Here is a 26,109-nt window from a genome sequence, read left to right on the forward strand (position 1 = left end):
GGGGCACCACCAGTACAGAGCTTGCTCAGAAATGGCAGCAGGCAGGTGTGAGTGCATCTGCACGCACAGTGAGGTGAAGACTTTTGGAGGATGGCCTGGTGTCAAGAAGGGCAGCAAAGAAGCCACTTCTCTCCATGAAAAACATCAGGGACAGACTGATATTCTGCAAAAGGTACAGGGATTGGACTATTGAGGACTGGGGTAAAGTTATTTTCTCTGATGAATCTCTTCCGATTGTTTGGGTCATCCGGAAAAAAGCTTGTCCGGAGAAGACAAGGTGAGCACTACCATCAGTCCTGTGTCATGCCAACAGTAAAGCGTCCTGAGACCACTCATGTGTGAGGTTGCTTCTCAGCCAAGGGAGTGGGCTCACTCACAATTTTGCCTAAGAACACAGCCATGAATAAAGAATGGTACCAACACATCCTCCGAGAGCAACTTCTCCCAACCATCCAGGAACAGTTTGGTGACGAACAATGCCTTTTCCAGCATGATGGAGCACCTTGCCATAAGGCAAAATGATAACTCAGTGGCTCGGGGAACAAAACACCGATATTTTGAGTCCATGGTCAGGAAACTTCCCAGACCTTAATCCCATTGAGAACTTGTGGTCAATCTTCAAGAGGCGGGTGGACAAACAAAAACCCACAAACTCCAAGCATTGATTAAGCAAGAATGGGCTGCCATCAGTCAGGATATGGCCCAGACGTTAATTGACAGCATGCCAGGGCAGATTGCAGAGGTCTTGAAAAAGAAGGGTCAACACTGCAAATATTGACTCTTTGCATCAACTTCATGTAATTGTCAATAAAAGCCTTTGACACTTATGGAATGCTTGTAATTATACTTCAGTATTCCATAGTAACATCTGACAAAAATATCTAAAGACACCGAAGCAGTAGACTTTGTGAAAATGTATATTTGTGTCATTCTCAAATCTTTTGGCCACGACTGTACATAGGAGCGGCTTCTATGGAGGAACTTCAAATGTCCTTTGAGCTAGCTAACTAGGCCTATAGCATCCTTTACTAGCTCTGAAATGTGAATCCATTCTTCTCTAGCTAATAAAAAAAAGTCTCTCCCTCTCTTCTGAATTATGCTCGTAACATCAGTACAGTAGCCTGTGGTTTGGAGGGGGAGTGGCTGGTAGCGTAAACATGCCCGCGCACACACTGGCAAAGATTTTCAGCTTGCCTGGCAGACACTGGAATATGTTTCTGAGTGTCAGAGTGAGGGCTTTGCATGGGCACGTTGTTGCGTTTTCTGGGGGCGGGGGGACTAGAAAGAAAAGCCTGGAACATAAAATAACGTTATTAACCGCTTTTAAAATAAGTAATTTTCCAGAACACTAAAGATCACTTTCCTTCACGATTCTGTTCCTTGGAAGAAATGTCGTTATTTTCATGTTTTCGTATATATATATATATATATATATGTATATATTTGATGTCATCCTGGTGATATGCAAGGCCCTGTGCCCTCCCTCTGCAAGGTTAAGAGACTTGGCCTACAGTGAGCCGTGTTTAGTACTAACCCACCAGACTACTGACCTGGGCTGAACCGGGTCTTCATTCTGTGTTTTTAGCAGAGCAGGATGTTTTTAACCCAGGACAAAAGAAGGACACACACACAATGCGTCTGAGAGGAGGAATGATGTCTCCCTAATCCTGAAAATCCACTGTCCCATTTCCCTGCGTTGGAATGAAAGGGCCACGTCACCATAGAAACAGGATCAACGGACCATAAGGATACAATGGTAACTGGGGAGGGAGAGAGCTCTTTCTATAAAGAAGTGATATATGTGATGTTTATTGTGTTGGTGGGTTTTTGTTTCAGTCACAGTTGCCAGTTTCTCCTCTTGTTCTCTTCAGTACACTCTCATAGTGGTGCCATCTTCCCCATGGATACAGGAGAAAGTCCCAGAGGGCGGGCAAGGGCGCTTTGGTTGGGGGGTGGTACGGACGGACTCTAAATCTAAGGGCAACTTCATCCTACTCTGGCAAGGATGCCACAATCTCTTCAGCTCCTGCAGACTGAGGGTCGGCAAATGACATAGTATTAATTAATCCTCTTACAATAGTTGTGAAGGTTTAGGATGGGGGGCCAGTGGCCTGCTCTGCTGAGGGTTCAGTGAGTATGGATTCTATTTGGGTGCTGATTTAGGACCCCAGTGTTCCTGTAAACTCCACCTAGCCCTGGCGGTCTGGAAATGGACCTTGTGACCTTTTGATCCTTGACATATAACACACTAAAGTCTTGACCCACATTTCCTATTTGAATTAGGTTGACTTTTCAGAATTGACAGAATGTCGTTCTCTTAATTACCAAATCACAGTTTGATGGAAAAGACTAGATGTTGTTTTAAAACACCTCAGAATGGAGTCTGATGAATCAATACGATGAGGCAGTGCTTCACACGCTGTATGATAAGACCGATATCATATCTCTCTGTGAAGTCAAGGGTCTATCATTATGTCACATGGTTCCATTGATTTAGCTAGAGACTTGGACTGAGTTGGGTGATACTGTATGGCCAAACTGATACTCCGTGGTGATACAGCTTTACAGACAAATATACATTGGCTTGTCCGTCAGTCATATCTAAAATGTCCCCCTTGCTCACCGGACCAACATATCAGAGCGCTGTACTGCGAGTGCTAAAGGGTTGTTGGGCAGGGGGGAGGAATGGGTTTGGAGCAAGGGAGGAGCCCGGAGAGGTGAGAGGTCAGGTGGTGGGGTGCTCTCTCTCAGTAAAGCCCCTGGACAAAACCGTCCCATGACGCCTTTCAGTCAGCATGTTTATTCCTGGAGTGAGGGATTCATTCTGTGTGGGGCTGCCTGAGCGCCCGATTTAGCCCCCTGGAGGAGGGGTCATAGTGGCAGCAGGCCCGTTGGAGCCTCTAGTCTACACAGTCGCCTCACTGTGCTGTCGGTCAGCTCTTTGGACACCTCTCTGGACCTCGCAGGACACAGACGAAGGCAGACCCTCTCAGACAGACGTTTCTCAGTTGTTGGTGCTGGATACACCTGTTGCTGCCTCCACCGCCATGACACGTGACTCGTAAGTCCTTGCTGTGGCGATTCTGTCGAGCAGGGGAAGAGTGGGAAGGGAACGTAGTGGGTTTGTAATGTTAGCAAACGGTTTCCTTTGAGTCCTCTTCCTCCATACGTCTCTGTTTTAAGATGGCTCTAGAGTTGACCCAGTCGGTGACCACGTTATTCCCAGTTTGGATTAGAGCGGAGTCTGTGTGTGCTGATTTCATAGCTGCTGTCTGGTGAGCCTCTCTACTCTCCATCCCAGTACTGATTCATTAATAGAGCCTAGTCTAATAGGGGTTTCTTTCTACCAGCAGAATACCTCATATTAATAGACCATGTTCTCTTCGAATCCATTCAGATATAGTTCATGTCCAGTTACAGGATAGTATTTCTCCTGTGATGAAGTGACTGGAGCATTCAGCTGCTTGCTGCTGTGGGTCTATATTTATTGATGCACACTCAGTACAAGTTCATAAAAAGCCTTTTAGTTAAGTCCTACCCTGGGGTGTGTATAAGTGTTCATGTATGTACTGTAAATATGTATGTACACTACTGTTCAAAAGTTTGGGGTCACTTAGAAATGTCCTTGTTTTTGAAAGAAAAGCAATTTTTTGTCCTTTAAAATAACATCAAATTGATCAGACATTGTTAATGTTGTAAATTACTTTTGTAGCTGGAAACGGCTGATTATTAAAGGAATATCTACATAGGTGTACAGAGGCCCATTATCAGCAACCATCCCTCCTGTGTTCCAATGGCATGTTGTGTTAGCTAATCCAAGTTTGTAATTTTAAAAGGCGAATTGATCATCAGAAAACACTTTTGCAATTATGTTAGCACAGCTGAAAACTGATGTTCTGATTAAAGAAGCAATAAAATTGTCCTTCTTTAGACTAGTTGAGTATCTGGAGCATCAGCATTTGTGGGTTCAATTACAGGCTCAAAATGGCCAGAAGCAAAGAACTTTCTTCTGAAACTCGTCAGTCTATTCTTGTTCTGAGAAATGAAGGCTATTCCATGCGAGAAATGTCCAAGAAACTGAAGATCCAGTACAATGCTGTGTACTAGTCCCTTTACAGAACAGCGCAAACTGGCTTTTACCAGAAGAGAAAGAGGAGTGGGAGGCCCCGGTGAACAACTGAGGAAGAGGACAAGTACATTAGAGTGTCTAGTTTGAGAAACAGATACCTCACAAGTCCTCAACTGGCAGCTTCATTAAGTAGTTCCCGCAAACACCCGTCTCAACGTCAATAGTGAGGAGGCAACTCTGGGATGCTGGCCTTCTAGGCAGAGTTACAAAGAAAAAGCCATATCTCAGACTGGCCAATAAAAAGAAAATATTAAGATGGGTTAAAAGAACACAGACATTGGACAGAGCAACTCTGCCTAGAAGGCCAGCATCCCGAAGTCGCCTCTTCACTGTTGACGTTGAGACTGGTGTTTTGCGGGTACTATTTAATGAAGCTGCCAGTTGATGACTTGTGAGAGGCGTCTGTTTCTCAAACTAGACACTCTAATGTACTTGTCTTCTTGCTCGGACAAATTAAGGTGTGTTTATCCCTGTTTTGTCCCGTTCACTTCCATTTAAGATTGTTTTTTTTCAACAGAATCGCCGGAATAAATAAACCCCATATCACACGCAAACACAGTTCACTTTCATAGCAGCCACATATAAACAGTATGATCATTTGATCATCATACAGTATGATCACCCCTAAAATAAAAATAAAAAACAGTATGATCATTTTGCTTGTTGTGGAATTCCTTCTCACATGTACACTCTTTCCTCCTCTCACCTTTTCCCTTCACTTGTGGATGGCTGTAGCCAGTTAGGTAACATAGCATCCCTCTGTTTGAGCCATATGTTTGAGTAGGCCAAACTAACTCGCTCCATTGGCTAGCTAAGTAAGTGAAAGTGAAGAGGACTGAAGCTGTCCTCCGGCTACACAATGGTGCTACCCTGCAGAGTTCTATTGAGACAACTGTAGACCTTCATTGGAAAACAGTGTGTTTTAATACAGTATTTGGTGATGTTAATATATCTAGTATAGTTTTATCTAAAAAGGCTAACTTTTTTAAATGTTTCACTATTTATATTTTTATGATACTCTTCCTCCTCTGAGAAGCCTCCACTGATGTATATGTACTGTATGTTCAGCCATGTGTTCTATATGTAGGTGTTTTACAGTAGTGTATAGTGGGACGTGGTATAATGTGTATAGTGTCTTTCGTGGTGTGCTGTGCTGTTCTACAGAACACGTTTATCAGCTGCTGACGTGTGGCTGTAGCCTCCCCCGGGTTTGTGGAATCAATTTGACTTAATTGCCGTAGCTGTGTGTTTTGTCTCTCTCCCCCGATGGTCATTTTCCTAACCAGCTGCACTTTAGAGAGCCCTCCCCGGTGCCTCTGAGGAGATACAGCTACGGAAAATTGGACACGTTGCCATATGTTAAAGGCATGAACAGATGGCGTTAGGGTGGTAGTCCATTTCATCAAGAGTAAGTATATAGATCACCATAGTTTTATGGAACCGGTGTGACAGTCAACTTTTTGTTCTTGAGTGACTGGTTGAGCCATTTTCTCAAGACATATTTTTATTGGCTGTTTTATTCCTGGTTGAGTTGGTTATGAACTTGTTCGGCATGGTCGTTTTTCTTCTTGCATCTCGATAATTGTTTATCTCTTCATGGCCACACCATAGTGAGAACTTTGGTTTTTTTTTTTCCACACAGGCACTTGTTTCAAAGCAGTCTCTGGCTTATGACAACGGTACCTAGCAACAATGACAATGTTGATCAGATTGGAGCTGGAGAGGATTCCAATAGAACAACATCAGGAGTTAGATATTGAGCTAAACATTAGCACTAGAGATGTGGGATAAGGTAGTAGTCCTGTCCACCAGCCAGCTCTCTAGCAATTAGCCTGGGGACAAGGTTATGTAGCTAGGGCATTAAAACTGAGCCTTCTCTTCACATCAGGTGATGTTTCCTCACCACCATCATCATTCTGACAGTTCCCATACACAGGTAGCAGAGCTAGCCTGTTGGTAATAGCGGGTTCTGTTGGGTGACACACCTGTGTACATAGCTGTCACCTTGCATCAATGTTGGCAAGAGACGAGAGTCGAGACATACCCATTAGGTTACATCACTCTGGATTGGCCTAGCTCGGAGATGCTCACACCAAAGTCGCTGCGTTAAACAAGCTTTGGCTGAAGAAAAGTAACGTTGAATGAATAAACAACATTACTATGCAGATCTGTCTCTGTTGGGCGGCCTTGTCAGAAATGAAGAAAGTTATAGCTGAAATGAGAGAGACTCTTTATAGCACACCATGCCCGCTATTCAACAGATTTGTGCAATTTCTTAGTACTTTTTCCTCATTTGTTGTCATTGATCCAGAGAATATTACTTGTCTCAAAGGTCCCTGGGGGAAATGTGTGAAAGGACAAAGACTGCTTCCTGTTCCTTTAGGTCAAAGGCTGCTTCCTGTTCCTTTAGGTCAAAGACTGCTTCCTGTTCCTTTAGGACAAAGACTGCTTCATGTTCCTTTAGGACAAAGACTGCTTCCTGTTCCTTTAGGTCAAAGACTGCTTCCTGTTCCTTTAGGTCAAAGACTGCTTCCTGTTCCTTTAGGTCAAAGGCTGCTTCCTGTTCCTTTAGGACAAAGACTGCTTCCTGTTCCTTTAAGACAAAGACTGCTTCCTGTTCCTTTAGGTCAAAGACTGCTTCCTGTTCGTTTAGGTCAAAGGCTGGAACTCAGTCTGCATAATCAACTATATGTGCCCAGCCTATGACAGATGTCCTGTTGTCTGTCTGAATGCTGCCCTCATTGTCTCTTTTTTCCAAAGGCCTCATTTTATCATTAAAGCAGATTGATGACAGAGTGTAATTGATGTACACCTACAGGACCATTCAAAAGTTTGGACACACCTAACCATTCCAGAGTTTTTATTTATTTGGACTATTTCCTAAATAGCGAAGACATCAAAACTATGAAACAACACATATGGAATCATGTAGTAACCAAAAAAGTGTTTCATGAGGTAGTCACCTGGAATGCATTTTAATTAACAGGTGTGCCTTGTTAAAAGTTAATTTGTGGAATTTCTTTCCTTCTTAATGCGTTGGAGCCAATCAGTTGTTGTGACAAGGTAGAGTTTGTATACAGAAGATAGCCCTATTTGGTGAAAGACCAAGTCCATATTTTGGCAAGAACAGCTCAAATAAGCAAAGACAAATGACTGTCCATTACTTTAACACATGAAGGTCAGTCAATCCAGAAGAATTTCTCAAGAACTTTGAAAGTTTCTTCAAGTGCAGTCGCAAAAACCATCCAGCGCTATGATGAAACTGGCTCTCATGAGGACCACCACAGGAAAGGAAGACCCAGAGTTATCTCTGCTGCAGAGAATACGTTCATTAGTTTTTAGCCTCAGAAATTGCAGCCCAAATAAAAGCTTCACAGAGTTCAAGTAACAGACACATCTTAACATAAACTGTTCAGAGGAGACTGCGTGAATCAGGTCTTCATGGTCAAATTGCTACAAAAAAAACACTACTAAAGGACACCAATAAGACGAAGACACTTGCTTGAGCCAACACGAGCAATGGACATTAGACCGGTGGTCCAGATTTTTGGTTCCAACTGCCGTGTCTTTGTAAGACGCGGAGTAGGTGAATGTGTAGTTCCCACCGTGAAGCATGGAGGAGGAGATGTGATGGTGCTTTGCTGGTGACACTGTCAGTGATTTATTTAGAATTCAAGGCAAACTTAACCAGCATAGCTACCACAGCATTCTGCAGCAATACGTCATCCCATCTGCTTTGCAATTAGTGTCGCTATCATTTGTTTTCCAACAGGACAATGACCCAACACACCTCCAGGCTGTGTAAAGGCTATTTGACCAAGAAGGAGAGTAATGGATTGCTGCATCGAATAACCAGGTCTCCACAATCACCTGACCTCAACCCAATTGAGATGGTTTGGGATGAGTTGGACCGCAGAGTGAAGGAAAAGCAGCCAACAAGTTCTCAGCATATGTGGGAACTAATTCAAAACTGTTGGAAAAGCATTCCAACTGAAGCTAGTTGAGAGAATGCCAAGCGTGTGCAAAGCTGTCATCAAGGCAAAGGGTGGCTACTTTGAAGAATCTAAAATTATAAACACTTTTTTGTTTACTACATGATTCCATGTGTGTTATTTCATAGTTTTGATGTCTTCACTATTATTCTACAATGTAGAAAATAGTAAAAGAAAAACCCTTGAATGTGTCCAAACTTTTGACTGGGACTATATATATATATATATATATATATATATATATATATATATACTGCTCAAAAAAATAAAGGGAACACTTAAACAACACAATGTAACTCCAAGTCAATCACACTTCTGTGAAATCAAACTGTCCACTTAGGAAGCAACACTGATTGACAATAAATTTCACATGCTGTTGTGCAAATGGAATAGACAAAAGGGGGAAATTATAGGCAATTAGCAAGACACCCCCAATAAAGGAGTGGTTCTGCAGGTGGTGACCACAGACCACTTCTCAGTTCCTATGCTTCCTGGCTGATGTTTTGGTTGCTTTTGAATGCTGGCGGTGCTTTCACTCTAGTGGTAGCATGAGACAGAGTCTACAACCCACACAAGTGGCTCAGGTAGTGCAGCTCATCCAGGATGGCACATCAATGCGAGCTGTGGCAAGAAGGTTTGCTGTGTCTGTCAGCGTAGTGTCCAGAGCATGGAGGCGCTACCAGGAGACAGGCCAGTACATCAGGAGACGTGGAGGAGGCCGTAGGAGGGCAACAACCCAGCAGCAGGACCGCTACCTCCGCCTTTGTGCAGGAGGAGCAGGTGGAGCACTGCCAGAGCCCTGCAAAATGACCTCTAGCAGGCCACAAATGTGCATTTGTCTGCTCAAACGGTCAGAAACAGACTCCATGAGGGTGGTATGAGGGCCCGACGTCCACAAGTGGGGGTTGTGCTTACAGCCCAACACCGTGCAGGACGTTTGGCATTTGCCAGAGAACACCAAGATTGGCAAATTCGCCACTGGCGCCCTGTGCTCTTCACAGATGAAAGCAGGTTCACACTGAGCACATGAGCACATGTGACAGGCGTGACAGAGTCTGGAGACGCCGTGGAGAACGTTCTGCTGCCTGCAACATCCTCCAGCATGACCGGTTTGGCGGTGGGTCAGTCATGGTGTGGGGTGGCATTTCTTTGGGGGGCCGCACAGCCCTCCATGTGCTCGCCAGAGGTAGCCTGACTGCCATTAGGTACCGAGATGAGATCCTCAGACCCCTTGTGAGACCATATGCTGGTGCGGTTGGCCCTGGGTTCCTCCTAATGCAAGACAATGCTAGACCTCATGTGGCTGGAGTGTGTCAGCAGTTCCTGCAAGAGGAAGGCATTGATGTCATGGACTGGCCCGCCCGTTCCCCAGACCTGAATCCAATTGAGCACATCTGGGACATCATGTCTCGCTCCATCCACCAACGCCACGTTGCACCACAGACTGTCCAGGAGTTGGCGGATGCTTTAGTCCAGGTCTGGGAGGAGATCCCTCAGGAGACCATCCACCACCTCATCAGGAGCATGCCCAGGCGTTGTAGGGAGGTCATACAGGCACGTGGAGACCACACACACACTACCGAGCCTCATTTTGACTTGTTTTAAGGACATTACATCAAAGTTGGATCAGCCTGTAGTGTGGTTTTCCACTTTAATTTTGAGTGTGACTCCAAATCCAGACCTCCATGGGTTGATAAATTTGATTTCCATTGATAATTTTTGTGTGATTTTGTTGTCAGCACATTCAACTATGTAAAGAAAAAAGTATTTAATAAGAATATTTCATTCATTCAGATCTAGGATGTGTTATTTTAGTGTTCCCTTTATTTTTTTGATCAGTGTATATATATTAAGTAGGTGAACACCCCTTCAAATTAGTACATTCGGCTATTTCAGCCACACCCGTTGCTGACAGGTGCATAAAATCAAGCACACAGCCATACAATCTCCAAAGACAAAAATGAGCAGAAAATTGTCTTTGTGACGTTCAACTTGGCACTGTCATAGGATGCCACCTTTCTAACATTTCTGCCCTGCTAGAGCTGCCCCGGTCAAGTGCTGTTATTGTGAAGTGGAAACGACTAGGAGCAATAACGGCTAAGCAGCGAAGTGGTAGGCCACACAAGTTCACAGAAGCGGACCGCCGAGTGCCGAAGCGCATAGCTCGTAAAAATCGTCTGTCCTTTGTTGCGAAACATGTTATTGTGTTCCTAACTGCCTCTGGAAGCAACGTCAGCAAAAGAAGCTAGCCGCCTTTGGACTCTAGAGCAGTGGAAACGCGTTCTCTGGAGTGATTAATCACGCTTCACCATCTGGCAGCCCGACGGACAAATCTGGGTTTGGCGGATGCCTGGAGATGTCTGTTTTTCATGGTTCGGGCTAGGCCCCATAGTTCCAGTGAAAGGAAATCTTAACCCTACAGCATACTATGGCATTCTAGACGATTCTATGCTTCCATCTTTGTGGCAACAGTTTGGGGAAGGTACTTTCATGTTTCAGCATGACAATGCCTCCGTGCACAAAGCGAGGTCCATACAGAAATGGTTTGTCAAGATTGGTGTGGAAGAACTGGCCTGCACAGAGCCCTGACCTCAACCCCTTAGAACACCTTTGGGATGAATTGGAACGCAGACTGCGAGCCAGGCCTAATCGTTCAACATCAGTGCCCGACCTCAATAATGGAAGCAAGTCCCTGCAGCTTTGTTTCAACATCTAGTGGAAAGCCTTCCCAGAAGAGTGGAGGCTGTTATAGCAGCAAAGGGGGATCAACTCCATATTAATGCCCATGATTTTGGAATGAGATGTTCGACGGGCAGGTGTCCACATACTTCTAGTCACATAGTGTATCTACCGATCATCACAGTCCAGTTCTGCTGGTGGTGAATAACCTACCCTTTTGTGTGCAGTCCCATCTGCATCCTCCATCCTTTGATCGGTATAAGAAAATGTGTTGATTTTTTTAATCATTTTTTAATAGATTTTTGAATTGAATTGATTTTTGTCTTGTTAGGACTTTCTGATATTTGTCCTCGTGTTTAGTATGTCAGTGTTTGTGGGAGTTGCCCCTCACGCTGATCCAAGTTGAGTTTTACTTATGTCATATCCCTCATGGTGACTTATGATCCCGTCTCTCTACTGAACTGGATGCCAGAAACATGTAACCTTTAGGTGTTTGGAAACAGAGCAGCCCACCAAGGAAAGTCTTTGCATACTGTAAACCTACGCTATATACCCCAAAAAACACCATCTGTGATGAGGATCCTAAACCATTTGATAACACTATAGCTCATCAAAATGCAGCTTCGATTTCCACCAGTCGCCCAAGACGCAGCCACCAGACACATTTTTGGAAAACATACCTCCGACATACCTCTGTTTGACATGTAAATGTAAAACCGTTGCAGCACAACTGTCTGCAGAGCTGTTAAAGGCATCTGGTGGAGCAGGGACTCTTTTCCATGTGTTGGTTATCCATTACCTCTGTCTGGGCCTGTGACCGCCCTAATACTTTGAACGGTGTCGCTAACCCAGCTTGGCGAGCTCCTTTTAAAACCCAGCCTTGGCAGAACTTCTACCTCAACTCTCTTACTCTCACCACTCACACTCTATCTTGATATATCTCTGTCTTTACTTCTCAACTCCTTCTCTCTTTCACTTTCCCCACCTTGCTCTTTCTGATCACTCTTGATATCATGAATGTTCTCATGCTTACTGTCTTTTTCTGTCGTCCTTTCTAACTTCTCCCCCTTTTTTTTGCTCCTGTCTCCGGACTCTCTTCTTCTCTCCCTCCCTTCTCACTCTGGTTATGATGTCCTGTAGTGAGGTGACAGTGTAGGCGTCAGGCTCTAGCCTTCATAGTGATTTACTCTGCTGATTTGATTGATGCTGAAGCTCAATATAGTCTCCTCCATATAGTCTCTTCTCAGTGTCCGGGAGGCCTAGGCTTCAGGGGATCTTCAGGGGGGCCTGGGGTCTGATGTTACACTGCAGCAGGGCTACGTTCGCCACCAGTGTGCCCACTAACCCAGTAATGTTTAACAGCTGTCTGTACTGTAACACAAGACCCCCTTCTCCTCCTTCCCTTGCTCCCTCCTTCCCTCCATCTTTTCCTCATCTAAATGTTTCTTCCTCTTGGGCGTGAATTCTTAAAGTGCAGCCGAGATGTTGATCTGATCTCCTAAGGCCCCTGTACACCTGGCGCATCTCATCTGATATATAATTATAGTCCCGGCGCTTTGAAGTCAGTGATGCCATGATGCAGTGCATTGCGTTGCCTAGCGAAGTGGCAAAGTTAAAGGCAAACGACTGGAGAATTGCCTAACACTTTCCTGATTCACTCTTTTTATCACCCCTTTTCTCCCCAATCTGTTTTGTTATTCAGGCCGGGGTCCCACAAGGCTCGGTAGCACTGCAACACATGACTGTTGACAGTGTGATCTGAACAGCGACTGACTTGGCTTGTCTGTGCAGAGAAAACACAAGTGAACGAGAAGAGCATTTGGGCAGCTGGGTGTCGTCCTCAGTTTAGCAACAAAAGACACATTTATTCAGCGCTCTGTAGTTTCCCTGCCTTTCCGTCTCTGTTGTACATTTCCGTGTGAACTGCCTCGGTTGCCTGTCACTGGTCAAACTCAGCCGTGACCCTTTTCCCACCCCGTGGGCAGAAAAGTACTGACTTACTGCTTGATTACTCATTCTACTCTTAGTTTCTCAGCTTTCATCCAGACATGCTCAGATGCTGGACAGATAGCAGGGAAGACATAGGGGATACTGGTATATCAGTCCTGATGTATGTCCCTTCAGTGGGATAGGGTTGAAGGGTTCCTTTAAAGGGGTATTGATTTCCGGGCATTCGGATGTCATGGAGCGCAGCTGGAAAGGGTGGAGGTGATCTAAGCAAGGTGTCGGGGGTCCTGTACAGTTGAGTGATGAATGGCTCCTCGTCAAGCCTCTCCCACAAAGTGATAACGCTGAAGTAGGTCATGTGATCATCTGCCGCCTGCATGGTATTGGTGCTTCTGGGAATAAGAGCCTCCTCAAAGTCCCTTCAGGATTCTTTACTTAACATCCAGGAAGATCTATGATGTTGTCGTCCTAAGCTGCTTGCGCCATTCATTTTACTGAACAATTGGTTCCTGTCAGTGATGTCATGCTTGTCTGAATGTGTTTAGCTATGCCTTCCCCCTATCTGTGAGGTACTGGAGCCTAAATCGCTGTGATTATTGTGAACATGAGCAATGGAAAAGCACTCATCTGTTTGCGCTTTTAGTGAGGACAACCATCTTCTTCGTGACTCTTGTAAGGTCAAGGAAGGAGGAACATCTTAATACTCCATCACTGTTTCAGGCCCTGAATCCCAAGGTGAATATAATGTTCAATTTCAGCTCTTCTGACTGTCTGGCATTGTGGCTGCGTCTTAGCTGCAGGCTGTAGAAGTGAAAAACGGAATCATTCATGCCTCCTTGATAGTGGTCTTATCTCTCTCGACACTTTTTTTGCCTCTGTCTTTCTTTCGCTCTTTCTCTCTCTTCCTGTTCTCGTTCGCTTCTCTCTCTCTCTCTCTCTCTCTCTCTCTCTCACCTCAGTCTCTCGCCTCTTTCTTTATTTCTTTCTTTCGCTCTCTCGCTCTCTCTCTCTCTCTCGGTCTGGCATCTTAGCTCCAGGCTCTAGAAGTGAAGAACTGAATCATTCATGCCTCCTTGAGTGGTCTTATCTCTCTCTACATCTCCCTCCTTCCCCCCCCCCCTTCTCTTACTATCTCTCTCTATTCCTATTCTTCACTATCTCTTCTCTCTCTCGCTCTCTCTTTTTTTTTCTCGGCTGTAGAGAGATATATGGCTTTGACTGAGTCACCTGCCAAGCCCCAGCCACCTGTTGTGGCATTAAACTCAAAATACCATCACATACCCAGGAGGTTGGCACAGAGGAGTCTCACACCCCCCTCCCTCGCACCATGTGTGCTCCCGAGAGGCGGTGGGGGAGTGAGGGGAGGCAGGGGTGGGAGAAGGCAGAACTCCTTCTCACATATGGTCGGCCTTGCTTGCTTAGCTTTAGGGGCTTGGCGTTACACAGGTGAATACCACTTCCTGCTGTCAGTTTATGGCTGTGGTGGTTGGGGTTCCAAACATATGTGTGTTGTGGTTCATGTTGCGGTTCATTTATAGAACATCTGCGCTCTGTTTTTTTTGGCATTCTGTGACAGTAAAAGTGTCTGTTGTCAGTGCATGTTTGGTACTCCTTTGTGAGTGCAGGCCCTTTGAACAGGCCCTTCAGGCCCTTTGAACTGTACAGCTCTTAATGTGAGACCAGTGTTTTGACAATTCTTGACTTTGCAGGTTGCTGAACGTGTGACGAATAGCTCTCATGTAAGTGCTTTTATCCATCTTTGAAATTAATTCCCAGGGCAGATGTATTTCTTCTCAACCAGGGTTTTATACTGTCCCCATGAGGAAACAGAAACCGAGGTGGACAATATTGTCACAATTCACTGTCCTTTTTTGTTTAGCATGTAAACACACTCTGTGCTGCTCAGTGATTTAGTCATCTATAGATCAGTGGTTCTCAATCCTGGTCCCAGGGACCCAAAGGGGTGCACATTTTTGTTTTTGCCCTTGCACTACACACCTGATTCAAATGATCAACTCATCAGAAGGCTTTGATAATTTGAATCAGGTGTGTAGTGCAAGGGCAAAAACAAAAATGCGCACCCCTTTGGGTCCCTGGGACCAGGATTGAGAACCACTGATCTATAGTGAGATGAGTCTCATAGACGAGGTATGGAAATGTTTCTGGAAATGGAAATGCCCAATCAACACCCAGATTAACAGCAGTGTTTAAGGGTGCAGGGGTGACTGGGGTCCTGATTAATGACTGTGCATCTGCTGGGACAGCCCTGCTCTGTCCTGTGACCGACTGGGTCCTTATCCTGCAGCTGACTTATCACTCACTCCCGTTCCCATGGCGAACCAACAGCCGCTTCACATGCGGTGAGGTCTGGAATCCCTCCTCTCTCTGCCGCCCACCCTCGCCTCACGCCATGACCAGAATGCATCTGTTCTGTCAGACCTCCTGGTGCCTTATGGAAGGGGGAAGTAGAATCTTTGGAGTTGGTAGACGTTGTCTCAAACCACTGATTCAGGGCCAGATATTGTTCACCCCTCTAATGGTTAGAATAAGATTATGATTATGGGTCTGGTAAACTGATCCTAAATCTGTGGTTAAAGACAACTTTGACCTCAAGCTGTTAAGGGGACGTGAGCAAGTGGTAGGATTCTATGGTTTTATCAGCCAGGGTTAAAAATATCCCCCCTGTTGTAGGTGCTCTGACATGGTTAATCCTGTCCTTCTCACAGTGCTGACAGACTGCTTATAACAAACACGGAGGAGCCAGTATGTAACCTTTATTTAACTAGGCAAGTCAGTTAAGAACAAATTATTATTTACAATGATGGCCTACAGGAGGAGAAGTGTGTGTGTGTGTGTGTGTGTGTGTGTGTGTGTGTGTGTGTGTGTGTGTGTGTGTGTGTGTGTGTGTGTGTGTCCACATGAATGTTGTTGGCTGAAGGTTGTGTGTGGGATAACGTTTGCTCAAGGGTGTGTGTTGACGTGCAGAGAAAGGCCAGTTTCCCGACCCCAGGAGCAATGCCTTATCCTTAGTGTTCTTTCTATACTGTAGCCTACATGCAGACATGTTACATAAGCCTTTAACACAGATGATTCTGGTCATGTGCATTCATTTTCAGACAACGGCTCCTCCTTAGCTTTGTAGTTTTATAATCATTATCACCTGCAGGAAGGGAGAATTCCTCCTGTCAAACGTGTCATGACAACGCCTGGTTTAGTCTCGTTAAGACGCTACGAAACACAGCTAATTCTGTCTGGTTATTATGATGAGTATATTCTGGAGGGAGACGCAGATGAGAGAGGAAAGACTGGGTTGGGATAGAGAGAGAGAGAGAGAGAGAGAGGGGGGGGGAGGAGAAGAAAGCTCTGCTGAACTGCGCCCCAGTGTGTGTGTGTGTGTGTGTGTATAGTGATTTCATCTTCTCCAAACGTGATCTTCCCTTAACAACTGGCTGCCTGCGAGGGATGGAGAGGAGAGCGCCTGTTGCCAGGTTACCCCTCTACCACTGTGAAAAGCCGGATTCAGCATCAGCAGCCGTTCACATCACAACGCTAGGCTAGCATGGAGCAGCATCACTGACTGGCTGGTTGACTGGCTGACTTGCAGCACCTATCCATCGCTTCATCATGACTCACTGATGCCTTTTTAAGAAGTGGGCATCAACATGAATCAGAGAGGGTGGTAGAGCGGAAGGTGGACGGAGGGACGGACTGCACCACAGAGCGTCTGGCAGCAGTAGCGACCGTTGGGCACTGAGTCTTGGGGAGCGTGGAGGGGGGGGGGGGTGGAGGGGGGCCTGGGGGAGAACCATGCAGCTCCACACCTCCACACACTGCAAGGCTTCCAGCTTCATCCTCAATGAAAGAACATGCGTCTTGTCTTCCAAAATGGACATCTACCGGTAGGTACTGTAGCCTGCCTGCCTGCTGTACTGTATAGTCTAATATAGTACTAGATCCCTCCTCTGCGTTGGATCTTTGATGGGTTGTCTCTCAGTACAGAATGTGCCTGGTGCCTGTCAGTCTTGTCTTCCTCATCAAGCAACTGTTGCATATTCAAGCCATGCAGAGCCTCTTGGCTTTTGGTGTCTTGAACACATCTTGATGGGTTAGACAGGAGTGGCTTCACATGAAGCCTTGATGTATGACAGAGATATAGGTGAAGAAAGAGTTTGGGCCGTTAATGTCTATTGTGGCATTATTCCCCTGGAATGATGTTAGATATCTTTCTTGACGCGGATGTTGTTACTGTTACAATGAGTGGTTCTTAGATGCTGCTGTTTCTCTGTTCATTGTATCATTCTGCTGCATAGCTCCGTAAGGAGCAGTGGAAATGTACTCTACTTCGTGTGGCCCGCCGGAACATTAAGCAAGTCGTAAACATCATGTTAAGCAAAGGAGGATCCTCACCAAATATTTCTATCAGTTTATTCACGTGTCAGTCCAATGTGCACTGACACAAAATCCTCGTTTTTAACTAGGCATGTACATGTTGGAATGTCACTTGAGGCATGTTTTCAGGTAACATTTTTCAGGCCTCACCAGCGTTCTCTCCCTTTAATTTGAAGGTTCCACTGTGGATTGATGTATTAGGAAAGAGTCTAGCTTTCTAAGTCCCATGTTTAGTAACAACAACAACAAACAACTTGGCCAGTCAACCCTAATGAAAACCAGTAGTTCCCAGCCAGTTCCCATGCAGCCCAACAGGGCCTGCTCTGTTAGCCCAGGGGGTGATGGGAGATTGATTGCTGTCGTCCATATGAATCCCTCTCTGTGACTGGCTGAATGGCAGCTCACAGTGCCGCATAGGTCTCATCCAGTAAAAAAACTCCAGAAGAGGAACTGGTCCCAGTTAGCACTCACCTGCTACTTTCTCACCGCCCCGCCAGCCACCCTGTAAACACCTGATGAGGTTGGCCAGTTCACAAACACAGTGCTGCTGCTGTCACTCACACAAGCTAGCAGTGTGCTCACAAGGTCAACACTTCCGGAGGGTTGTGGCAGCATGCAAACTAAGTTTCCCCTTAAACGCCTTCTGTATGACCACATGTTTCTCTTTGCATTGTCTCTGTCATCATTTTGTCTCATTCCGTTGATGTGGAACCTGTTTGGGTTGTTCTTTGCTTTGTGATTTGAGTTATGATTCCTTCACACCTGGTGAACGCAGAGGAGGACAGTTTTGGTATGACAGCAATGGATTAGGATGTCTCTCCCACGCCTCACCACTAGTCCCTTTGTGGTATTTAGAACCCCAGAACTACACAGTGTTTTCCTCCGCCACTCCCCAGGGGGTCTTTCTGGTGCTCGTTAGCATGGTGCTGTCGAAGGTCAGACCAATTACAGCCAATGAGAGCCGTGTCTACCTGTTGATCACACCAGGGAAGGACCCCAGTAATCTACTGCTCCTCCGGGTCCTATGGTGAATGGCTTCATTAGGGTGGAACTGAATCCACAGGGATGTTTTCAGTGTTCTTCACATGATGTTGTTTCCCTGAAAAGGTCCAGTTGAATTTGACCAGCTTCCTTGGGCCTTACGCAGTTACTAGAATCCAGTGTTACTCTGTGTTGTAAGTGTTGAGGTACCACTCAACAAGCTTGCTCAGATGAACAAGAGAAGGTACTGACTCTTGTCATCTGGCCTGAAGATTCCATCACATGCACTGAGAATATCACATGTTCAGAACGAGGCTTCACAGAAGAGAATAAAGTTGAGTCCCATTTCCACGTATCTCCTGAAAGCAAACAAAGGCCTCCTGTTTTCCAGCTGAGCTACATTTCACATGTTAATTGTGCCCAAGTACTTTGCGCTCGCCTCTACTGCATGAGCCCTAGTGTGAACAGCCCACAAAGTCATCGTTTTAAAGGTATTAGCGCTCAGTCAGTCGCCTCCCAACTGTCCCTTTTTTAGAGTGTGTTCCTGTCTGTGTGCCAGTCGACTAAGAGCTGCCTCCCCTGGCTCGTCAACACAGCCCATCTACTGGAGCTGTGGCCCCAGCATGCCAGCTCGAAGAGATCACCTAAGGGGCCCGCCCGCCTGTTTTTACAGTGATCATGCCTCACATTGTCCTGCCTAGTGAGCAGCATGAATGAACACTGGCTCTCGCTATCTCTCCCTTTCCATCTTTGTCTATCCCTCTCTTCCCACCAAATCTGCTGGTGTTATGGATGACTCATGGCAGTGAGTGTTGTGTATTTTTAAGCTGTCAGCTCCCTCTGTGCTGTACTGGGTTGGGTAGGGTTGGGTTGGTGGTGGGGAGGAGTGGGCTGCCTGTGTATGGCTGTCGTGGAGGATAATCAGACTGCATTGTGTAATGACAAGAGTCCAGGCTGTGGCCATAAGTCTTACTCGCTTCGCATGGTAACAGATTTTTTTATTTTTTTTACATTCTCTCGATTCTTCACTCTCCCTCCCCACCCGTGGACATAGTGACACACATACAAAGGCAATAGGTCAGTCCCTCCTGTCTGATATTTATCATGTGAGTGAGTGAGTGAGTGAGTGAAAGAAAGAAATAGTGAGAGATTAATGGTTTAGTCTAGGAGTGTCTCACTCTCACAGCGATGTGGAAGCAGCCAGGGATCCACATTAAAAACCCACCCACATTCACACAGTGTTGCTAAGGCGGTGGCTGTAGTTTCTCTCAGCCTATTAAAAGACTGGAGGAAATGTCAATGAAGGATTGTGACTAGTGTAGCAGGGCTGAGGGAGGGGACTCACTACATATTTCTACAACATGCAATTAGATGATGAGGAACTGACATTTATCACGCATAGTCTACCCCCCTCAGTCTTCCTCGTTACTAGTTTCACATGGAGAGATTGAGGGGCGTGCAGTGAAAACTCAGAGGGGCATATTATGGGAATGAAAAGGAATTTATTTTCTGCTCTCTCTTTCCACTGGGAATGTTCCCCCTGCACTTCGACATGCTGTGGAGGGGATGGAGAGACACACACACACACACACACACACACACACACACACACACACACACACACACACACACACACACACACACACACACACACACACACACACACACACACACACACACACACACACGTGTCTTTTAGGGACCAGTCAAAGGCTTTTCTTTCTATTTCTGTTACATTATTTAGTCAGTTCCAAAAAATGTAGTGTATTCATGGTATTTCTTTCTTACACTGGGACTGACGGTGCATACACGGCTAACAAGACCACAAAGTGCTCCAATGCTCCTGCTAGAAACAATCCTGGCTACAGATCGCTATGTTGTCTAGCCAACTCTTATAACGATCTGCCACTGACTGTTGTCATGCCAGACATGTTTGCTAGAGCACATACAGATGGGGGCAGACTATCGAGAAACCGTTTCGCGAAGCAAATTTATTCCTTATTGATGACATCGTCACTCGGTGTCTTAAGTTGTATACAAGCCGAAGCGGAGGGATAGGGCACAATGTTTCCGTGATTAGCCTGCTGGCGTTAGCCTTGATATTGGATGTCCCATATGTTTCTCAGCAGAGGCCAGGTTCTGTTGGTCCTACTTCTAGCCGAGTGGCACACCTCCACCTGACTGGGACTTTACTAAGACTTACCCCACACCTGTGTGTCACCACGGTTTTTTGTCAATGTGAGCTCTAGTGTTGTTGTGTTTCCATCAGGAGTGGGACTCTGAAGACTTGGGGGGAGCAGAATTAACAACCTCTGCATCAACACTGTTGCTTTGTGAGAAGGTCTTGAAGTTCACAGACATTGTTATGTAAATGCAACTGAAAAGCACCAGTGGCCCGGCATTGGCCCAAGTCAGAGCAGGTCCATCCGGAGCCATGGTCCAGTGAGACAGGCTTGCCGGCCCGCGTAGATGGAAAAATACAAGTCTGAGCCTTTTGGGTTAAACACTGGGGTACATCTCAGATAGAAACACAACATTATGTTAAGGCTCTGAAACGCAACACCTCCACCTACAATGGGCCTCTAACAGTTTGAGAACCAGCAGGCTTCTGGCACCTCAATCATCACTGAGTTTTCAGCAGTGGCATTTCTCATCGCTTCACTTCTGCTCTTCTACTATATGCTGAGAAAAATCTAGAGTATTGTCTGCTCCAGGTTTGTAGCCGTCCTGGGCTTCGGCGAAAGTGGTGAACCGGAGGAGTGTATAAACTACCTCTGTGGATGTTTGCTGAACAAACAATCACGCCACATTTTGTGATCTGTTGAAGGAAGAGCTCTAGAAATGGAACAGTTCACTATCTGCACACATGATGAGTTGTAAGGCTAAAGTTTTGTTCCATCTCTAGCCAGCAGTACTCTGGTGTCAGGCTAGCCCTGAGCTTCTGCTCCTCCTCACTCCTGTGTGATTGACACTAGCCGGTGGCCACCTGAGGGGCTGGTTGTAAGGCAAATTGGGGACTAGTACTGTACTGGCATTCTCACTCTGTTGCACTGAATGCCCATGTGGGGAGGTGTGCTGTGCTGCTGCACACTCCAGCTGCGGTGTGTATGCGTTTGCACTTTCTGGGTTTGGGAAATATCTTGGCAACCAGCCGTTGGTGGATCAAAGCGTTCTAGGCTAGCCCCAGTGGTGTTTGTCTACTATCTACCGTGCATTGGGAAAGTGTTCAGACTTTTTCCACATTTTGTTACATTACAGCCTTATTCTAAAATTGATTAACATTTTTTCCCCTCATCAATCTACACACAATACCCCATAATGGCAATGCTAAAACAGGTTTAGATTTTTTTGCACATTTTTTTTTTAAGTATAAATTAAATATCACATTTAGATAAGTATTCAGACCCTTTACTCAGTACTTTGTTGAAGCACCTTTGGAAGCAATTACTGCCTCGAGTCTTCTTGGGTATGACACTACAAGCTTGGCACACCTGTATTTGGGGAGTTTCTCCCATTCTTCTCTGCAGATCCTCTCAAGCGCTGTCAGGTTGGATGGGAAGCATTGCTGCACAGCTATTTTCAGGGCTTTCCAGAGATGTTCGATTGGCTACAAGTCCGGGCTCTGGCTGGGCCAGTCAAGGACATTCAGAGACTTGTCCGGGAGCCACTCCGGCATTGTTTTGGCTGTTTGCTTAGGGTCGTTGTCCTGTTTGAAGGTGAACCTTTTCCCAGGTCTGAGGTCCTGAGCGCTCTGGAGCAGGTTTTCATTAAGGATCTCTCTGTACTTTTTGTTCCGTTCATCTTTGCCTCAATCCTGACTAGTCTCCCAGTCCCTGCCACTGAAAAAATTCCCACAGCATGATGGGTATGGGGATGCTGCCACCACCATGCTTCACCGTAGGGATGGTGCCAGGTTTCCTCAGACCAGAGAATCTTGTTTCTCAGTCGTGCCTTTTACTGAGGAGTGACTTCCGTCTGGCCGCTCTACCATAAAGGCCGGATTTGGTGGAGTGCTGCAGAGATGGTTGTCCTTCTGGAAGGTTCTCCCATCTCCACAGAGGAAATCTGGAGGTCTGGCAGAGTGACCAACAGGTTCTTGGTCACCTCCCTGACCAAGGCCCTTGTTCCCCGATTGCCGGACAGCCTGCTCTAGGAAGAGTGTTGGTGGTTCCAAACGTCTTCCATTTAAACATGATGGAGGCCACTGTGTTCTTGGGGACCATCAATGCCGCAGACATTTTTTGGTACCCTTCCCCAGATCTGTGCTTCAACACTATCCTGTCTCGGAGCTCTATGGACAATTCCTTCGAACTCATGGCTTGGTTTTTGCTCTGACATAAACTGTCAACTGTGTGTGCCTTTACAAATCCTTTACAAATCATGTCCAATCAATTGAATTTACCACAGGTTAAAACATCTCAAGGATGATCAATGGAAACAGGATGCACCTGAGCTCAATTTCGAGTCTCATAGCAAATGGTCTGAATACTTATGCAAATAAGGTATTTCTGTTTTTATTTGTAATGAATTTGCAAACAATTCTAAAAACCTTTTTTCGCTTTGTCATTACAGGGTATTGTGTGTAGACTGATGAGGGAAAAAATATTAATTTAATCAATTTTAGAATAAGGCTGTCGCGTAACAAAATGTGGAAAAGGGAAGGAGTCTGAAAACTTTCCGAATGCACTGTATGCGTCAGTGTGTCACGAGTCCTCATTCAGACTCTACTGGACTTTCTGCGTCCAGTTGAAGTCTTCAGCCCTAACTTTGAGCCAGACCCTCAATATGTCTCCGACTGCCTGTCGGCCTCCCCTCCATCCTTTTCCTTCCCCTAATGCCTTACAGATGGACTGGCTGGCTGGAAGAAGGCTCTTGTTTCCCCTCACTGACATGTGGTTTACATGTAATCACGTCAGGCAGAATGCTGAACTGACACATCAATATTGCATTGGTTCACTGTGGAGATGATAAATCCCCCTGGTGTGTTTCATTAGACCTTCTCCAGGTAAATGAGCCCTCATTAGATGACTGAGGTACTTAGACTACTTATCTGATTGTTTCTAGTTAGCGGCTAGTAGGGTTGTACAGCCTCCCTGTGTTTATTTCTGGATGCTACTACGCCCTTGCTATCTCTGTCTGCAGTGGGCAGTAAATCTGCCCCAGTGTTGAGTGTTCTGTGGATGGGTTGGAGCCGGATGCGCTTGTCTCCCATCACTGCTCCATGAACAGCCACCCAGCCCTCAACCCTGGTCCTCTCATCCAGCCACAGGAGCCACATAGATGTGGTCCCCAGCATCCTCTGTGAGTCAGAGCAGACACCATGGGAATTACATTCTTTTCTGTCTTAGGGCCTTTAGAGCTGAGTCAAAGCCCAAAACAAACATGTTCTATCGAAATCTACTCAGAGCCTCAACATTAGTTGTGGGGGAAAAACACTGTCCTTCGTGTTTCTTTGTCTTACTTTGTTTTGTTTAGATTTTACAGGGTTTGTCCTCTTTTTCAGCTTGGAAACTGGCCTCTGCCCAGACTATGAGTGTAGAGCCTAGTTCAGCCTCTTATTAAAACCAACAATAGCCATGGCATTAAAACTGCGGACAAATGCTTATGCCAACATTCCTGTTTGTTAAATCCTAACCACTGCATGCAAGTACACAATTTACAGATCAGGATTTCCTCTGCTCTCTCTGTGGCCATGTGGAAAATACACAGCCGTCGACCAAGGCCTCTCTTTGGTGTTGCGCCTACAGGGGACAGAGGAAGCGGTGGAGGAAGTGATGTCTGTCTGCTGACGAACCTCCATGGGTTCTGTTCATTCGACTGTGTTGAAGAAAATAATGATTTGGAGGCTTTTACAAACCTAAATATTGGAGTGTTCCTTCAAAAAGAATTTGCTTTCCTGTTCTTAGCAATAACAATCAGAGCGGTGATCCATTTGCCATATATTCTTTGGTAGGGATATAGAAGGCATGCGCTGTATTGCATAAGCAGGCCTAGCTAGTCCCTGGAGCGCTACTCACAGCTCTGCTGGCTCTGACGTCAAGAGGCGCTAGCTGCCTGCTCTCTCACAGCCAAGCCCTTTGATGTTATATTTTGATAGAGAGACATTAGCATTAATGAAGGGATAGAAACCCTCTGCTATACCTGTTCCAATTCCACCAGCTCAACGGTACAGCTTCATGTGTGTGTTTATACACGTCTAAATGTGTGTGTCCTGTGGTGTGTGTGTCCTGTACTGGACTGTACTGTGTGTGTGTGTGTGTTTTTACTGTGTATAAGGGGATGGTGTTAGTGGTACTCAGAGTGGAGTACTCTACTACCTTGTCCTTCAGAGAGCCTGAAGAGAGCCCAGAGGCAGCTGTATAGGTGTACTGAGAGCAGACTGAGAGGAACTAATGGGGAGAAGAGAGGCTCTGAATGGGATCAGGACTATAATGAGGGAGTCTGGGTCTACTCAACTTAGCATTAAGGCAAAACGATACAAGAGAGAGAGAGAGAGAGAGACAGGCCACTGTCCTTTGGCTTTGTTTTCCTACACAGCTAGCTACACATCTACTAGGTAGGCAGGACTCTACAACAACCCCATTGAGAAGCTAGCTTCTTTCCTTTACATTTGCTTGGCTTTACAGCCATTCTTCTGATTCCCATTAGCTTCACAGTTATGCAAAGAGCCTTTTGGGGTCTCTCAGTCTCTGTGTTATGACAACAGTAAGCCGTGGTACACTAACACGCATTACTCAACCCATATGTGTTTGGGAGGGTGGTCAGCCAATGGCAGCCATTGCTTAGATGACTGTGCAGATTTTGGGGCTAAAGAAGTGAAAATTAAGGGGTAATGAGCAACCTCTGATCCGACCGCTGATTTTTATGGGGAAGGGCAATCCACCACCAATGCCATGTTGCTTCCTCAAGCTCACTCGGCGGGCTGAGAATGCACTAGAAGGCATGTTCCCCCTGCCTTGGACACTTGGTTTGGGGTTGGATTCCTCTGGGTTTCAGTTGGAAAGTGGTGGCGGATCAGAGCCAAAGGCCTTAGTTAGGTTCCAGATTCTCTCTGGTGGTTTAGACGAGAGCACTATACTTCATTACACGTCTCCTACAAGAGTCCCGTGAAACAAGGAAACCGGTGGAAATGTGGAACAAGGGAATCTTGTAATAAGTGCTTGGTCATCAAATGTATTTGAGTACTGAGTAGAGCAGTAGCCCATGAATAAATGAGTGTTTTATTTCCGTTGTTCTTCTCCATTCATTTGCATTGTATATTATGCACTAGTTCGTGGTCGACGTGAGAATATAACTGATTTTGACCATGTCTTTTACTATTCCATGTCACCGTTATGTGTTATTCACCAGTTCTTTTCTACTAAAGACAGTAGGGTTTCTATTGTAGTCAATTAGGAGCATGTTAAGGTTCACTGTAATGTCAGGTGTGTTCACACTGGGAGGATGACTGTCTTGTGTGTGTGTGTGAGACTAGGAAGCTAGCTGTGTATTGGGATAAGTAGATTCAGGTCTCTTGGCAGGTCATTAGTGCTCTGTCACTACAGACAGACTACAGCAGCCAGGCAGATATAGAACTGCCTCTGCCTGGCTAAAGCAATTCAGGTCTGAAGATAGTCATACGGTAGCTAATGGAATGATGATTTTCTCGGATGAAAGAGCATAGGTCATCTTCTAGCCGCCACGAATATAATGCGCTTTAGTTACAATTCTGTTTTTCCGATAAAAAACAAAACATTTGAGTGGTCTAAAGAGTAATTTGTGCTGAGACTCACATTCCCTGTTGTTGACAAAGCAATTTGCTTGTTGCAATTACCTTTTAATGTATAGCCAGTAACCATAGCTGTTATTATGTCTGTGCATACCCTGCTTTCATGGGTCATCATGGAGTGATGCTTGTCTCAGTGAGCAAGAGGTTGCTTTGTGTTTATGGTTGTTTTCCTTTGAAGAGAGAGGCTGGTGACCTTCATGGCTCTGTCTGTTTGGCAGGGCATA

The 26,109-nt window shown here is 45.7% G+C and overlaps 1 protein-coding gene across 6 annotated transcripts in view; it reads left to right on the forward strand.

Moving 5' to 3' along the window:
* The window catches only part of LOC129825169 (protein enabled homolog), a 153,544-nt gene that overhangs the window by 52,647 nt on the left and 74,788 nt on the right, over nucleotides 1–26,109 (forward strand). The window contains exon 2 of one of the 6 annotated variants that reach the window (XM_055885044.1): nucleotides 1,586–1,756. The exons of 1 other annotated variant lie outside the window; for it this stretch is intronic. Coding sequence is in view for 4 of the 5 variants with exons in the window: in XM_055885041.1 (XP_055741016.1) it covers nucleotides 16,555–16,646 (92 nt within the window). In the remaining variant the exon portion in view is untranslated. Of the gene's footprint in view, nucleotides 1–1,585; nucleotides 1,757–2,887; nucleotides 3,062–16,079; nucleotides 16,647–26,109 lie in introns of those variants that run through there. 4 more of the 6 variants (XM_055885042.1, XM_055885041.1, XM_055885045.1 and 1 more) reach the window with 4 other exon arrangements.

Source organism: Salvelinus fontinalis, chromosome 27 (genome assembly GCF_029448725.1).
Source record: "Salvelinus fontinalis isolate EN_2023a chromosome 27, ASM2944872v1, whole genome shotgun sequence".
NCBI classification, from domain to species: Eukaryota; Metazoa; Chordata; class Actinopteri; order Salmoniformes; family Salmonidae; genus Salvelinus; species Salvelinus fontinalis.